This window comes from Erithacus rubecula (assembly GCF_903797595.1).
Source record: "Erithacus rubecula genome assembly, chromosome: 8".
NCBI lineage: Eukaryota > Metazoa > Chordata > Aves > Passeriformes > Muscicapidae > Erithacus > Erithacus rubecula.
The window spans coordinates 1,379,505-1,396,400 of record NC_136659.1 but is presented as its reverse complement, the minus strand read 5'-3'; the positions used below and the strand labels follow the sequence as shown (position 1 = coordinate 1,396,400).

The window sequence follows — 16,896 nt, the reverse complement described above, 5'->3', positions numbered from 1 at the left end:
TGCCCCATGGACACCTCGGCACTGAGCGCTGCCTCGGGCTGCTTCTTCCGCAGGCAACTCTGGTGATCTGGGTGATGGTCCAGGTGCCCCACTGCCAGGAGGCCATGATGAATGCTTCCTACCCTCTGTTTACGGCTCTGCTCTTGCATGTTCTCTTCACCACACAGCAGATGCCAAAGCAAATTGATAACTTCTGGAGAGCGTGCCGGGAGGAACGCAGCATTCCCAGCAAGGCCAACAGGTCCCAGTCCTCCAGTCCTTCCCATGCCCTTGTGGCCAGCACCAGTGATCCCAGTGTGACCTGGACTTTGCTCTGCACACAGGTTTGTAGTGCAGACCATGAAGGCTCTGCTCATCTGTCTGCAGTATGAGCCTGAGGTGATGGCAATAGAGCGCAAGCGTGGCTGGGACACGCTGCTGTGTGCTGACACCCAGCACTATGCCGTGGGTCTGCTGGCCAGGTGAGACCCCCATTGCCCTTCTGTCCTTGACATTTGTGCTGTGTGCCCGGGGTGCCCCACACAGCACCCGTGCTCATGGGCCAGAGGCCTTTGTCACTAAGGGATGGCCAAGCAGTCTTGAAAAGGCTGGGAGTGGAGGTGCCCAAAAGGAGCTGCCTCCCAAAGTGTCCACGTTGCCTCCAGGGATGCTGGGGAAAAACTTGATCTCTGTGAGTCAGTCCTGGGAGAGCATTGCCACCCCTCCACCTCAGGGTCTTGATACCTTTTACCCCTGCCAGGGAGATGTGCAGTGTCTTGATGCCTATGTGTTCCCATGTTGCACTCAACCTACTCCAGCTTCTCAGCACACAGGAGCCAAACTGGGATCTGCGTGCCCTGGCATTCCTTGTGGAGGTGATCCTGATGACCAGTGCTGTCTCCCTGAGCTGCCTCCCAGCTCTCTGTCCTCTCATAGCCACAGCTGCCTGGGACAGTGCCCGTGCCCTGTGCTGCTGTCTGGGCCCAGCCCTGTGCGGTTCTGGGCTCATGTGTGTCCCCTGTCACTGCCCTGTGCCTTTTAGAGCCTCAAGTACCAGGACTTGAGTGAACGCACTGCTAAACGCATCCTACAAATCCTGTCACCGCGCCTGCAGTGCAAGTGCAGGGAGAGGCGACGCCTGGCACTCAGGGCCCTTCTGGATCTCAGTGAGGATCCCTGGATGGTGAGAAGGGGGCAGCGGCTGAAGCTGTGCTGGGGAAAGCTGCTCCTTGGGCGTGCCTTGGCTTCAGGAGCTGAGGCAGGTGCTCCTCGCTCTCCTGCCTCAACTCTCTGAGCTCTTTGGGACAGGCCTTTGGCTGCTGGGCCCTGTGGATACAGGGTGGGGTTGCAGTGCCCGGGCGCTGTTGGTGGAGCCGTTCATGGCTTCACCGCACAGCCTTGTCTTCCACACAGGCCAGACCTATACGCAGTGTGTCTCAAAGCCTTTTGGAGCTGTTGGGTGATACAGATGGAGAGGTGATCGGCATGTCCCTCTCTGTGTTCATAAATATGTTCCAGACAAAACACCTCATGTTATCCAGCACTAGTGCCCTGAAGCTGGCTGAGCCACTCCTGTCACTCTTGGAAAATGTAAGGCTCTGTGCCCCCAGGCACGAGCACTTGCTGCTGCCCAGAAACTTTGTGCCTTCTAGAGTGTTGGGCCTTTGTCCAGTACTCTGGAGAAATTGCTTCTGAGGGCTTTTCCTCCTCCATTCCTCCAGGACAACAGCCATGTGCAGCTGCTTTCCATTCACCTCTTCTGCACAGTGATGGACTTGGTAGTGGATGAGGGAAAAAAGGCCCTGGAGAGAATTGTAAGCCAGAGCCTCCTCCCACTCTTCTTACACAGCTATGACGAGAACCAACACGTGGCCAAGGTGAGGTTTTGTGTGATGCTGGTGGATCTCTGGGAGGGGGCTTGACTGCCTGTATTTTGGTACATCCGGGGCTGCAGCCTCCTCCAGGCCTTGGCACAGGGCTCCTGTTCCCTGAACTGCGGGGACATCTCTGCATCTCTGCTGCTCTCCAGGCCTCACGGGAAGCGCTGCTTTGTGCAGCCGAATTCCTGAAGAGGAGGGATTTCCTGCAGCTCGTAAAGACAGCGGAGCTGTGAAAGTTAGGCGAGTTCCTGGTAAGGACAGCCTGGAAGCGCCAGGCTCAGGCTGGAGAAGCCCCCTGAGCGCGGCGCTCACTGTGTGCGCTTGGCAGCTGTGGCCCTGCCCAGCACTGCAGGCAGGGGCCGCACGGGCTCTTCTCCAGGCTCCTGCGGCCCCGAGCCGGCTGCCCTCAGAGCCCCGGCCCAGCGGGGCTGCGGGGCGGGCCGGCACCGCGGCTCCCCGGGCAGCAGCCGGCCCTGTGCCCCTGCAGAGCCCGGCCAGCGGCTGCTGGCCGCGCCTCAGGGTTGTGTGGGCAGGGGAGGCCGGGCCCGGGCGCGGGCAGCGCCTGCCAAAGGGCCAGAGCCCGCCCCGACCCTTCGCTCCCGCCGCTCTCCGCAGCTGGCAGAGGACAGGAGCCGAGCGGCCGAGCACCTGCGCCAGGCCCTGTCCTACCTGCAGAGCCCACAGGAGCCCCTGCGAGAGGCGGCCGTCAGGTTCATGGGTGAGCCCGGGCTCCCTCTCTTTCCTACAGCAGTAGGATCTGGAACTCGGTCCGTGACAAGCTCTGTTATCCCAGGGACCGCAGGGAGGTACTTGAGGAGGCAGCAAGGAGAGACTTGGCTCATCCACAAGGGTGAGGGCAGTGCCACTGGCAGGAGGAGCTGCAATCCCTGCCCCAGCTCTGGAGCGCTCTGCTCCCTGTGCGGACGGGGGGCGGCATGGGCAGAGCACACAGAGATTTCAGGGGCACGTGGAGGATTCGTGGCCAGCAGCTTGGGGTGATCCCAATCGTCTCTGCTCCCTCCTGGCCATGGCCAGAGCGGGCTGAAGTAGCCCTGGCACAGGGGTCTTGTAGTGTCCCCACTGATCCAGGCTGTGACCGTGGCTGTGTTCCTTCCTCTTCCAGCTCCTCACATCCGGATGCACGATGCCAGGCCATCATGTTCTAACCTGGAAAATTAAGCCCAGTCATCTTCAGGATGCAGTGAACCACTGTCTCAAGAACACACCAAGAGACACTGAAGAGGACATAACCTGTCTGGGCTGCTGGAGCTCCAGGCAGAGCATGATTGGCACAGCTATTTTGCTTTAAGCCTTCTCCCTGCCTGCTCTCTCCCTCCAGCCCTGAGACCCTCCCTTTTTTTCCTTCCCAGCTCATCGTTTTGCTTTGCCTTTCATCAATAAACAGTTTGGCTTCTTCACTTTGCCTGCATCTCTGTGGAGCTAAAGTAGCACAAATCCAGAGCCCTGGGACTCACAGGCCCCTCTTGCCATTCTATTCTGTGCTGTGTTCTGTGCAGAGATGCAGAGGAACGAGGGCAGATCAGGCTGGAAGGGTCTCTGTGCTGAAGCTCCGGTTCCACAACACTCTTTAGTTCAAGGCCTTGCTTTGCACCCTGAAGCCTCTGGATTTTAGAAGAGCCACCCTGAGTATGCTCTGAACCCAGCTGGGAGGGATTCCATGGCAAGCACTCATGCAGGGCAAAGGAGATTGGAATGCTGGCAGGTTTAAAGAATAGCTTCCTGAAAACACAGCAATGCTTCATCCCTGCACAGGGTCAGGAAGAGGGCAGAAGCAGAGAGCATCAGGGCTTCACAGAGAGCTTTGGGTGTTGCAGAGAGCAAATGAAGCAGCAGCACAGTGCCTGAGAGTCGGACGCGTGACCGTGCCAGTGTCCGGAGCGCTGCCAGGCAGTGCCGGGATCCTGGCTGTGGTTCTGGTCCCCACAAGTGAGGAATGGCAGCCCCTGCCTCAGACCCAGTCAGAAAGCCAAGCAAGCGGGACCAGAGGGAGGGCACCCTTCCAGTCTCTCTTGCGATGGTTGCAAAACTGCCCCTGCTTCCTCTTTTGGGAAGCTTCAGAACAGGCAGGTGTCAGGAACAGGACGGCTGCCCATGAGTAGCTTATGGAGCTTCAATCAGAGGCACCACAGAGCCCTCAGCAATCCAGCCAGGAACCCCCGGGCAGGAGGACACTGATGGCGGTTCCTGGCTGGGACAGGGGTCGTGGCCATCTCCAGGCACCGGTCTCGCAGGGATCCCCGCAGCTCCGGCCCCTGCCCACCCGCTCTGTCGGCAGCACAAAGGCTTCAGCACAACCACCAAAGGCCAAGGGGCTTCTGGCCATTTTCCCAGCAGCACTGCACGCCTGGGCAGATTGCTGAGCACAAGCACCCTTCTCCCCCTCTTCTCCCATGCCCTGCAGACCCTGGGCAGCAAATGAAAGATCCTGTAAGCCTGTCTATTCTAACACATCCTATATTTATATACTAAACCAAAACAAAAAGAAGAAATGAACAATCTTGAAGAAAATCCCACTGGTGCAGGAGGTCCCAGCAGACAGAGCCTCCCAGATCAGCTCCTCGGAGATCTCCAGCAGCGCAGACAGCCGAGGCCTGACAAACGGGGCCGTGTCCTCCATGCCCGGCGAAGATGATCTCGCAACCTCTGGAACATGGAGACGTGCGGCCGTTTTACTGCCTTGGGGATGTGCGAAGTTGGAATGGCACGGCTTCTGATGGCAAGTCTGGTGTCATCTGCCATATCTTCCAGGGCTGAAAGTGAAAGGAACACAGTCACAGTCAGCTTCCAGTTCTGCAGGGACAAGAGGAGATTCCAATGAAAGGGTGATCCCAGCCCACTGTAGCCATGGCCAAGAGGGAGCAGGGGCCACTAGGATCACCCGAAGCTGCTGGCCACGAATCCCCCACGTGCCCCTGAAATCTCTGTGAGCTCTGGGGCAGGGATTGCAGCTCCTCCTGCCAGCAGATGACGGCCCGCTGCCCTCACTCACCCTCACTGAGCACCTGCACCTCTTTCTTCTTCCCCCTCAGGTATCGCTTGGCCATCCCTGGGAACACAGACCCTGTCATGGCTCTGCCCAGCGGCACAGCTTCCTGCCAGCGGCGCTGCCAGCCCTGTGGCCACTGGCCCTCGTGGCCAGGCAGGGCTCAGCCCAGGCCCTTGCTGCATGCTGCCGCCCAAGGGCACGGTTGCGAGAGGACGGCAGCAGCCCCGAGGGCAGCCGGGGCTCCGCGGCGCCAGGCCTGGATGGCAGAAGCTGCCGGGGCAGCAAGCGGGGCTGGGGCCGAGCTGCGGCGGGGCGGGGAGGGAGCACGGGCTCACCGATGAACCTGACGGCCGCCTCTCGCAGGGGCTCCTGTGGGCTCCGCAGGTAGGGCAGGGCCTGGCGCAGGTGCTCGGCCGCTCGGCTCCTGTCCTCTGCCAGCTGCGGAGAGCGGCGGGAGCGAAGGGTCGGGGCGGGCTCTGGCCCTTTGGCAGGCGCTGCCCGCGCCCGGCCCCGGCCTCCCCTGCCCGCACAGCCCTGAGGCGCGGCCAGCAGCCGCTGGCCGGGCTCTGCAGGGGCACAGGGCCGGCTGCTGCCCGGGGAGCCGCGGTGCCGGCCCGCCCCGCAGCCCCGCTGGGCCGGGGCTCTGAGGGCAGCCGGCTCGGGGCCGCAGGAGCCTGGAGAAGAGCCCGTGCGGCCCCTGCCTGCAGCGCTGGGCGGGGCCACAGCTGCCAAGCGCACACAGTGAGCGCCGTGCTCAGGGGGCTTCTCCAGTCTGAGCCTGGTGCTTTCAGGCCGTCCTTACCAGGCACTCGGCCAACTTCCACAGCTCCGCTGTCTTCACCAGCTGCAGGAGATCCCTCCTCTTCAGGAATTTGGCTGCACAATGCAGCGCTTCCCGTGAGGCCTGGAGTGCAGCAGAGATGCAGACATGTCCCCGCAGTACCAGGCACAGGAGTTGTGTCCCTATGCCAAGGCCTGGAGGAGGCTGCAGCCCACCTGGCACCAAAGCAGGAGGCAGCCAAACTTCCCCCAGGGGACACGGGCAGCCCATGAGTCCTCACCTCTGCCACGTCCGGATTCTCATCGTGGCAGTGGAAGAAGAGAGGGAGCAGGCTCTGCCGCACATATTTCTTCAGGGCCTTGTTTCCTTTTTCTAATGCTAGACTCACCAATGTTTGGTAGAGCAATATGGACACCTCCTGCACCTGGCTATTATCCTATATGAAAGGAAGAATTACAGACTTCATCATCGGCTGCCCAGGATGCCCTGTCTGTCAGTTGTGCACCAGGCTGCAAATCCACAGGGCACAAAGTGTCCTTGACTCTCCCAGTGGCCGTGGCAGGGGCACTGAACCTTACGTGGGCAAAGAGTGGCTGGAGCACCTCTGCCAGCTGCAGGGTGATGGGGCTGGCTATCAGCATGTCGTTTTCCACCACTATAAAGCTGAGTGCCATGACTGTCATCCTAACTGTCTCTCCATCTGTGTCCTGCAGGAGCTCCACAAGGCTTTTAGTCAGGCTGCACATTTTTTCGGCCTGTGTGGAACACAGGTCTGTGAAACCCCACCCTGCTGTGTCAGACCCTGCAGGCCAAAGGCCTGTCCCAAAGCAATTGGGCAGCTGAACCAGGAGGCAGGAGAGCTGGGAGCAGCTGCCCCAGCACCTGAAGCCAAGGCACGCCCAAGGAGCAGCTTTCCCCTGCACAGCTTCAGCCACTGCCCCCTTCTCACCATCCAGGGATCCTCACTGAGATCCAGAAGGGCCCTGAGTGCCAGGCGTCGCCTCTCCCTGCACTCGCACTGCAGGCGCGGTGACAGGATTTGTAGGACGCGTTTAGCAGTGCGTTCACTCAAGTCCTGATACTTGAGGATCTGAAAGGCACAGGGCAGTGACAGGGGACACACAGGAGCCCAGAACCGCACTGGGCTGGGCCCAGACAGCAGCACAGGGCATGGGCACCGTTTCAGGCAGCTATGGCTAAAAGAGGACAGAGAGCTGGGAGGCAGCTCAGGGAGACTGCGCTGGGCGTCAGGCTCACCTCCACAAGGAATGCCAGGGCAGGCAGGTCCCAGCGTGGCTCCTGTGAGCTGAGCAGCCGGAGCAGGTAGCAAAAGATCCGGGAGCACAAGGGTTGGGAAACACAGGATATCTCCCTGGCAGGAGTAAAAGTAACCAAGACTGTGAGCCAGGGGGACAAACCTCTCCCAAGACTGATTCCCAGATGTCTGGTCGTTCCCCACCATCCTGCAAGGGGACCTAGGCTATTTGAGAGGTAACTCCTTGTGGGCAGCCTCCTTTCCCTGCCTTTTCCAGTCTGCTTGGCCATTTCTCAGTGACAAGGCCCTCTGGCCCATGAGCACGGCTACAGTGTGGAGCACCTGGGGCACAGAGCACAAATGACAGAGGTAATGAAGAGAAGGAATCTCACCTGGCCAGCAGACCCATGGCATAGTGGTGGGTGTCAGCAGACAGCAGCATGTCCCAGCCGTGGTTGTGTTCCATTGCTGTCACCACATCCTCACACTGCCTTCGGCAGAGGAGGGACTTCAAGGTCTGCACTGCAAACCTGTGTGCACAGCAAAGCTCAGGTCATGCTGGGAGCACTGGCTTCTGCCCTGGGGACATGGCAGGGACAGAAGGACTGGGATGGAAAACCTGTTGGGGCTGGTGCCAAGGCCATGGTGCTGCTGGCATCTCTTCCAGAGTTTATTGACCTCCTCTGGTGTATCGCGAGTGCTGAAGAACACTTGGAAGAGCAGGTGGACAAACAGGCGAGGGAAAAACATCATCACTGCATGTGGGACACAGGGCTCCTGGAGGATCTTCCACATCACCACGGTTGCCTGCAAAGGACAAACACCCCGAGACAGCGCTCAGTGCCGAGGTGTCCGTGCGGCAGGGCCCGAGCGTGGCAGGGAGAGGCCAGGGGAGACGCAGGGGGAGCACCGGGCCTGGTGCCCCTGAAGCTGCCCCTGGGCCAGGATTCAGCCCAGCACCTGAGGCTGGGAGATGCAGTGAGGGAAGGAGGGTGGAGAGCTGCAGGAGGGGCAGCCTTGGGGTGAGCAAATGCCAGTTCCAGAAACTCACAGCCAGGGGAAAGACTCTCGTTGTGTCCCCATCTGAGGTACGTGTGCTGTGCTCTGGCCAGCTCCCCAGCACATCCAGGAGTCTCAACCGCGCCGGCTTTGCAGTCCTGGGCGAGCACAAGATTGCCTTCCACATGATTGTAGCAGCTCTGTGGGGTCAGAACTCTGTCTCAGGGCAGTCTCAGACACAGCACCGTGGCCTGGGCAGCAGCAGGGGCCTGAGCTTGCTGCCAGCTCTGTCTCTACCCATTGCCCCTCACCGGCAACACCCAGGGAGTTTAGCCCTGTGGGGACAGGCTCCTGAGGGGCAGGGAGGGAGCATGGCAGAAGGGGTGTGTGCTGACAAGCCAGGGCTGGGAAAGGGAGCAGCCAGAGAGCCCTGGAACTCTCTGTTGTTCAGGCAGACCTGGAGCAGGCTGTACAGGGTGATGGGCTGGTGAGCCCTGAGCCCTCTGGGCAGGTGGGCCCCATACCTGTCACACGATGGGGCCACACGCAGGAGAGTCATCACCACATCAGTGGGCAGTGCCTCGGTGAGATCCAGCAGGGTCCTGTGTAGCCTGTGCTCATCAGACTCATTGGCCATGAGCCACTGGTGGATGAACCTCACCATGGCAGGCACCTGAAGATGGCATGGGGAGACTCGGAAAGCTGCCAGAGGCAGTAATGTCCCCAGCTTCCCCAGAGATGTGCTTCCCTTCCCACCACACTGTGATGGCCTCAAAGGCTGACAGGGACCAGCAGGCCCCAGTTGTTTGGGAGACCAACCAATTCCTGGAGGCATCAAACCCTGGCCACATACTGCTTACTTGCTTGGGACTGGGCAAACCGTCTTCTACAAGCATATCCAGCAGGGCAGCACTGGTCTTGGTTTTGAAGCTGTGTGGGTATGCTCTGACCCCAGTGCCCATGGCGCTGTTTCCTTCCTGCCGAAATCTCTTGATGAATTCACAAACCAGCTGTATGAGAATGGCAGGAAGAGAAGGCTGTTCCATGGAGTGCTCCAAGCTCTGTGCTTGGCTGAACAGTGGCAGCAGGCCCAGCCCAGGTGGGGATGGCTGCAGGTACCTGCGCTGTTCTGCGGAAGCGGCCACGGGTGGGGTCCTGCTCGTGTGTTCTGTCCATGGCTGCACCTGGCAAAGAGTGAGCGCAGCCAGAGCTGAGGGCCTGCGGGAGAGGCCGGAGAACAGAGCCCAGCCCTGCGCTCCCCAGGCAGGGACAGCCCTGGGATGCTCCAGCGGATGGAGCACGGGCACTGCGGGGTGTCTGCCCGGCCCCTCTTCTGTCCTGTGCCTGGCCATGTCCCAAAGGGATGGGATGGGATGGGATGGGATGGGATGGGATGGGATGGGATGGGATGGGATGGGATGGGATGGGATGGGATGGGATGGGATGGGATGGGATGGGATGGGATGGGGCCAAGCTGGATGCAGGCACCAGCCATGAGGCTCAGCTCTGCCACTCACTCTCCTGTACTGGCTGGAACAGCACCATCTCTTCTGTCTCCTGTGCTGACGCAGCTCCAGGACTTTCTTCCTCCTCCTTCCCCCAGGTCACCTTGGGAACTCTTGGGGGTCTCTGCTCCATTACACTGACTGGATTGATGGCTAATATCAGGAGCAGCTCCTCAGAAAAGCTCCCAGCCAGCAAGTCCTGTAGTCGAGCCTGGAAGGCACCTGCAAGACTAATGTCCTGGGAAGGCTACAGGACAGCAGGTCATGCACTCAGGTCTTGAGGGCACCTGCAGCAATAGTGCCTTGGAAAAGCTCCGGTTCGGACGGGAATGAGTGGGCTGTGCGGGGGCTCCTCACGACACCGCTCTGTCCCGTCCTGTCCCGTCGCGTGCTCCGAGCACTGTGCCGTGGCCGTGTCACCATTGGCTCTTATATCAGCACACATCACAAAGGGCCCTTTGACACCCTGTCCTGTTCCATGCCATGGTGACCGTGCTGAAAATTTGGGAGTGGAACAGGAGGATTCCAAATTCCCAATGCCCAGAATGCTGTAATTCCATGGTCTTGGTGGGAATTTGGGAGGGGGCTGGAGGATTCTCTATTCCTGACACTTGGAATGTTGCTATTGCTTGGGAATTGGGTGGAAGTTTGGGAAGCCTTATGGGGGATTCTGAATTCCTGACACCCGGAATGTCATTATTCCATGGGAGTGTGGGAGCAGAACTGCAGGATTCTCAGTTCCTGACAGCTGGAATGTGGATATTCCATGGGAATATGGCTGGAATTAGAGAAGGCTATGGGGGATTCTAAATTCCTGACACCTGGAGTGCCATCGTTCCATGGGAAACTGGGAGGACATCTGGAGAATTCTAAATTCCTAATGCTAATTCCGCTAATTCCTAATGCTGCAATTCCATGGGAATTTGGGGGGGGGGGGGGGGGGGGGAGGGGGTGGGGGAATTGAGATGTCCAAACTATCAATGCCGGGACTCCCTCTATTCCATGAGAGTTTGGGAGGGCATACAGATGGTTTGAAATTCATGATGCCTGGAATCCCACTTTTGCATGGGAATTTGGGAGGGGAACAGGAGGGCTCAAAATTGTCAATGCCCAGAGTACTGTATTTCCATGGTTTTGGTGGGAATCTGGAGGGGTAGGTGGAGGAAACTCAATTCCTTACACTTGGAATGTCGTTACTGCTTGGGAATTTTGTGGGATTTTGGAACAGCTTATGGGGGATTCTAAATTCCTGATACCAGGAGTGCCATTATTCCATGGGATATTGGGAGCAGAACTGGAGGATTCCAAATTCTCAATGGCCATAATTCTGTTCTTCCCTGGGAATTTGGAAGTAGACCTGGAGAATTCTAAATTCCTATTGCCTTGGATGCCGCAATTCCATTGGAATTTGTGAGGAGAACTGGAGGATTTCAAATTACCCATGGCCGGACTACCGGTATTCTGTTGGAATTTGGGAGGGCACATGGATGACTTGAAATTCCTGACTCCTGGAATCACAGTTTTCCATGGGAATTTGGGAGAGGAACTGAAGGATTCCAAATTCCCGATTCCTGGAATCCTGTAATTTCATTGTTCTGGTGGGAGTTTGGTAGTGGAGGTGGAGGACTGACAATTCCGCCACACGGCATGCAGTTATTCCTTGGGAATTTTGTAGGATTTTCTGGCACCTTATAGGGGATTCTAAATTCCTGTCACCCGGATTGCCATTATTTCAGGGGAGTATGGGAGGGGACCTGGAGGATTGAAGATGCCCTACACACAGAGTACCGTTATTCCATGGGAATTTTGGGAGGGCATCTGGAGAATTTTGAATTCCTAATGCCTGGGATGCTGCAATTCTGATACCGAAATAACGAGAAAAAGAACTAATGTAGATGTAGCAATAGCAGTAGTTATGCTAAGGCTTAGAAAGCAGCAGTTCACAAGCAGGCCCTGGGAAACAGGCCTGGGAAACAGGCCTGGGAATGTACTAAGAACCACAAACTAATAACTAAAGGATCTAGTAGAGCATGCAGAACACAATGAAATAATAAACAATAAAGGTTAATGTATAATCAATGAGAAAGGGTTCTGGTGGTGGGAAGACAAGCAAGGGGGATTAAAGGGGGGTAGCCTACAGTTTTGAGTAGACAAGCATGTAGAATTTATGACTTTTAGGAATAATATCTACAAGATTTATGTAACTGTATTGTCTTGAAGAATGTGTACTTCTGTACGTAGACCACTTTGTAAAAGGATATAAAAACCTGACGAAAAAGGGGAACTGTGGGCTCTGACTTTGGACACTAGTCCTCAGACCCCAGGGCCCTCAATAAAGCACCGCACTAAACAACCTAGTTGTTTCGTGTCTCTCTGTCAGGCAACAATTCCATGGGAGTTTTCCAAAGTATTGCTGCCCGGACTGCCATTATTCCATGGGAATTTCGGATGGCACATGGACAATTCGAAATTCATGATGCCTGGACTCCACTTTTCTAAGGGAATTTGGGGGGGACGGGACTGGAGGGTTCAAAATTCCAGGCCCAGAATTCAAAGGCCCAGAATGCTGTAATTTCATGGTTTTGGTGGGAATTTGTGGAGGGAGGTATAGGAATCTCAGTTCCTTACACCTGGAATGCCATTATTCCATGGGAACTTTTTTAGGAATTTGGCATGGCTTATGGGAGAGTCTAAATTCCCGACACCCGGAATGCCATTATTCCATGGGAATATGGGAGGGCAACAGGAGCTTCCAAAAGTCCCAACACACAGAATACCATTATTCCATGGGAATTTGGGAGGGGAGCTGGAGGATTAGAAATTCCTGACACCTGAAATGCTGTTATTCTATAGGAATTTGGTGGGAATTTAGTAGGGTGCAAGGACAATGCTAAATTCCTGACACCCAGCATGCCATTATTCCATGGGAAATTGGGAGGGCAACTGAAATCCTCTCAATTCCTGATGTCTGGAATGCTGTTACTCTATGGGAATTTGCTTGCGGAGCTGGAAGATTCCAAATTTCAGATTCCCAGAATGCCATTGTCCCAACTGTAATTTGGGTGGGGAACTGGAGAATTCTAAATACCTGATTCCTGACTTCTGTTATTCCCGAGGAATTTGGAAGGGGAACTGGAGGATTCCAAATTCTCCATACCTGGAGTGCCATTTTTCTCTGGAAAATGTTGTGGAGAGCTGCAGGATTCCAAATTCCTGACGCTATGAATACTGCAATTGCAAATTTTGCTGGGAATCTGGGAGGCAAGCAGGAGGATTCAAAATTCTCACTGCCAGGATTGCTGTTATTCCATGGGAATTTGAGAGGAAATGTGGAGCTTTCAAAATTCCCAACCCTGGGAGTGCCATAACTCCAGGGGAGTATGGGAGTGGACCTGAAGGAATCTGAATTCCTGAGACTTTGAGTTCTGTTCTTTTTTCGGGTTTGGGGTGGGAATTTGGAGGGCGTAGGAGGGATCTTACATTCCCGACACCCGGAATGCCATTATTCCATGCGATATTGAAAGTGCAACTGGAGGATTCTCAGTTGTGGACCCCAGAATGCTCTTTTTCCGTGGGGGTTTGGGTGCGGCCCTGGAGGGTTCCAAATTTCTGACACCCCAAATTGTGTTGTTCCCTGGGAATTTGGGTGGGGAGCTGGAGAATTCTAAATTCCTAATGCCCAGGATGCCGGATATCCGTGGGAATTTGTAGGGAAAGAGGGGAATTCCGAATACCTTGTGCCTGGAAGACCATCATTCCATGGGATGTCTTCTGAGGATCTGGAGGAGTCTAAATTCCTGACACCGGAAATGCTGTAATTCCTTAATTTTGGTGGGAATCTGAGAGGGAAGCAGGAGGATTCCAAATTCTCAATGCCCAAATTACCTTTCTTCCATGGGATATGTGAGGGGAACTGGATGGTTCAAAATTCCCATAACTGGGAGTGTCATAATTCTGTGGGAATTTGGGAATGGAACTGTAGGATTCTTAATTCCTGACACCTGGAATGCTGTTATTCTTTGGGGTTCTGGTGGGAATTTGGGAAGGGAGCTGGGGCATTCTAAGTTCCCGATACCTGGAAAGCCATGACTCTATGGGAAATTGGCAGCAGCGTTGGAGGATTCCAAATTCCCAGTGTCCAGAATGCTGTAATTCCATGGTCTTGGTGGGAATTTGGGAGGGGGACTGGAGGATTCTCAATTCCTGACACCTGGAATGTTGCTATTGCTTGGGAATTGGGTGGAAGTTTGGGAAGTCTTATGGGGGATTCTAAATTCCTGACTCCGGAATGCCATTTTTTCCGTGGGAGGAGGGGAGTAGAGCAAGATGACGCTCAATCCCTAAAACCAGGGAACTAGTTATTCCATGGGAATATGATCGGAATTTGAGAAGGCTCTGGGGCACTCTTATTTCCTGACACCCGTGTGCCATTATTTCATGGGAAATTGGGAGGGCATCTGGAGAATTCTGAATTCCTAAGGTCCAGGATGCTGCAATTCCATGAGAATTGGGAGGGGAATGGGAGATGTCGAAACTTCCAATGTCCAAACTCCTGTTATCTCATGGAAATTTGGGATGGAACATGGACAATTTGAAGTTCATGATGCCTGAAATCTGTCTTTTCCATGGGAATTTGGGAGTGGAACTAGAGGGTTCAAATTTTCCAAGGCCCAGAATTCTGTAATTCCACTGGAGCCTGGGAGTGGAACTGGAGGTTTCTCAATTCCTGACACCTGGAATGCTGTTATTCTTAAGGATTCTGGTGGGAACTTGGAGGGCCTACAGCGATTCTACATTCCCAACACCTGGAAATGCCATTATTCAATGGGATATTGGGACTACAACTGAAGGATTCTCAATTCCCCAGAGCCGGAATGCTGTTCTTCCATGGGGGTTTGGGTGCGGCGCTGGAGGGTTCCAAATACGCAATGCCTAGAATGCTGCAATTCCTGGTGTTTGTGGGAATTTGGGAAGGGAGCTGGAGGGTTCTCAATTCCTGACGGCTGCAGTGTTGCTCTTCCTTGGGAATTGAGTGGAATTTTGGGATGCTTTATGGGGGATTCTAAATTCCCGACAAGCGGAATGGTGTTATTCCATGGGAGTATGGGAGTTGAATTGGATGATTCTCAATTCCTGACGCCTGGAATATAATTATTCCATGGGAATATGTTTGGAATTTGAGAAGACTCTGGGGAATTCTATTTCCCAACACCCAGATTTGGGTGCAGAGCTGGAGGATTCCAAATTCTCCATGCCTGCAATGCCATTGTTCTCTGGGAATTGGTGTGGGGAGCTGCAGGTTTTCAAATTCCTGACACCAGGAATGCTGTAATTGCACAATTTGAGTGGGAATCTGGGAGGGAAGCTAGAAGATTCAGAATTTTATCTGCCAGGATTTCCGTTAATCCATGGGAATTTGGGAGGGGAACTGGAGGGTTTAAAATTCCGAAAACCGGGAATGCTGTAATTCTATGGGAGTCTGGGAGTAGAACTAGAGGATTCTCAATTCCTGAGACCTGGAATGCTGTTATTCTTTGGGATAATGGCGGGAATTTGAAGGGCATAGGAGCGATTCTCAATTCCAAACACCCAGAATGCCATTATTCCATGGGAGTATGGGACTGGAATTGGATGATTCTCAATTCCTGACACCAGGAATGTTGTTGTTCCATGGGAATATGATAGGAAATAGAGAAGGCTATGGGGGATTCTAAATTCCTGACCCCTGGTATGCCAGTATTCCATGGGAAATTGGGAGGGCATCTGGAGAATTATAAATTCCTAATGCCTGGGATGCTGCAATTCCATCAGAATTGGGGAGAGGAGATGGTGATCCAGAGGGGTCCAAAATGTCGATGCCTGGACTGCTATTATTCCATGGGAATTTCGAAGGGTACATGGAGAATTCAAAATTCATTATGCCTGGAATCCATGGGCGGGGAACTGGAGGGTTCCAAATTCCCAATGCCCAGAATGCTGTAATTCCATGGTTTTGGTGGGAATTTGTGGAGGGAGGTATAGCAATCTCAATTCCTTATACCTGGAATGCCCTTATTCCTTGGGAATTTTGGAGGATTTTGAAACAGTTTATGGGGGATTCTAAATTCCTGACACCCGGTATGCCATTATTCCATGGGAGTATGGGAGGAGAACTGGAGGATTCAGAATTCCCAACACACAGAATACCATTATTACATGGGAATTTGGAAGTGGAACTGGAGGATTGAAAATTCCTGAAATCTTGAATGCTTTTTATTCATGGGAATTTGGGGGGAATTTGGTGGGGCGTACGGAGTGCTAAATTCCTGACACCCAGCATGCCATTATTCCATGGGAATTTGGGAGGGCAACTGAAATCCTCTCAATTCTTGACGTCTGGAATGCTGTTACTCCATGGGAATTTCATTGAGGAGCTGGAAGATTCCAAATTCCTGATACCCAGAAGGCCATTATTTGAGTTGCAATTTGGGTGGGGAACTGGAGTATTCCAAATCCCGGACACCCAGAATTCTGTTACTCTCTGGGATTTTGGAAAGGGAACTGGCAAATTCTAAATTGCCTATGTCATGGAAGCCCTAATTCCATGGGTATTCGGGAGGGGAACTAGATGATTCTACTTTCCCATGAGATGCTTTTATTCCATGGGCACTTGGGAGGGTATATGGAGTATATGAAATTTCTGATGCCTGGAATGCCATTATTCCAAGAGAATTTGGGAGAGGAGCTGGAGGATTCTCAGTTCCTTGCACTTGTAATGTTGCTATTCTTGGGATAGTGTGGGATTTTGGGATGCTTCCTGGGGGATTCTCAATTCCCGACACTCAGAATGCTGTTATTTCCTGGGGATTTGGGTGCAGAGCTGGAGGATTCCAAATTCCTGACACCCAGGTTTCTGTTTCTCCTTGGGAATTTGGGAGTGGAACTGGAGGGTTCTCAATTCCTGACACCTGGAATGCTTTTATTCTTTGGGGATCCTGTTGGAATTTTGGAAGGGAACTGGGGCATTCTACATTGCCAATACCCAGAATGCCATTATTGCTTGGGAAATTGGGAGGGGAACTGATGGATTCTCGATTCCTGACCCCTGGAATGTTGGTATTCCTTGGGAATTGGGTGGAAGTTTGGGAAGCCTTTTGGGGGATTCTAAATGCTCGATACCTGGAATGCCATTATTCCATGGGAGTATGGATGTGGAATTGGATGATTCTCAATTCCTGAAGCCTGGAATGCAGTTATACCATAGGAACATGATTGGAATTTCAGCAGGCTATGGGTGATTCTAAATTCCTTACACCTGGTGTGCCATTATTCCAAGGGCTTTCGGGTGGGGGCTGGAGGATTCCAAATTCTTGATGCCGGGAATGCTGTAATTTCATAATTTCAGTGGGAATCTGGGAGTTGAACTCGTGGTTTCTAAATTCTCAGTGCTCCAAATGCCGTTATGCCATAGGAATTTCAGTTGGAAATTGCAGGGTTTGAAATTCTCAAGG

At 54.1% G+C, this 16,896-nt stretch overlaps 2 protein-coding genes and 1 long non-coding RNA gene across 3 annotated transcripts in view; 2 read left to right on the top strand and 1 right to left on the bottom strand.

Annotated features, from left to right (window-relative positions):
* Nucleotides 1-302: 302 nt before the first annotated feature.
* LOC306804245 (uncharacterized protein) overlaps nucleotides 303-16,896 on the top strand; it is a gene marked incomplete at its 3' end in the record, with an annotated part of 28,125 nt that continues 11,531 nt past the window's right edge. The window contains exon 1 of the mRNA XM_079310562.1: nucleotides 303-461. Coding sequence (XP_079166688.1) covers nucleotides 340-461 — 122 coding nt within the window. The 5' untranslated portion in view covers nucleotides 303-339. The remainder of the gene's footprint in view (nucleotides 462-16,896) is intronic.
* LOC306804479 lies at nucleotides 2,415-3,045 on the top strand. Its single transcript, XR_013774888.1, has 3 exons — nucleotides 2,415-2,577; nucleotides 2,653-2,709; nucleotides 2,983-3,045. It is a non-coding gene; the product is annotated as an uncharacterized lncRNA (long non-coding RNA).
* LOC306804477 (maestro heat-like repeat-containing protein family member 7) lies at nucleotides 4,406-9,556 on the bottom strand. Its single transcript, XM_079311101.1, has 15 exons — nucleotides 9,419-9,556; nucleotides 9,021-9,085; nucleotides 8,762-8,911; nucleotides 8,426-8,574; nucleotides 7,954-8,101; nucleotides 7,522-7,709; nucleotides 7,295-7,432; nucleotides 6,905-7,019; nucleotides 6,597-6,737; nucleotides 6,226-6,402; nucleotides 5,928-6,083; nucleotides 5,669-5,770; nucleotides 5,202-5,304; nucleotides 4,870-4,926; nucleotides 4,406-4,630 (listed from the first exon to the last, which is right to left on the bottom strand). The coding sequence occupies exons 1-15, from the start codon at nucleotides 9,537-9,539 to the stop codon at nucleotides 4,431-4,433; spliced, it is 2,010 nt and encodes a 669-aa protein (XP_079167227.1). The 5' UTR covers nucleotides 9,540-9,556; the 3' UTR covers nucleotides 4,406-4,430.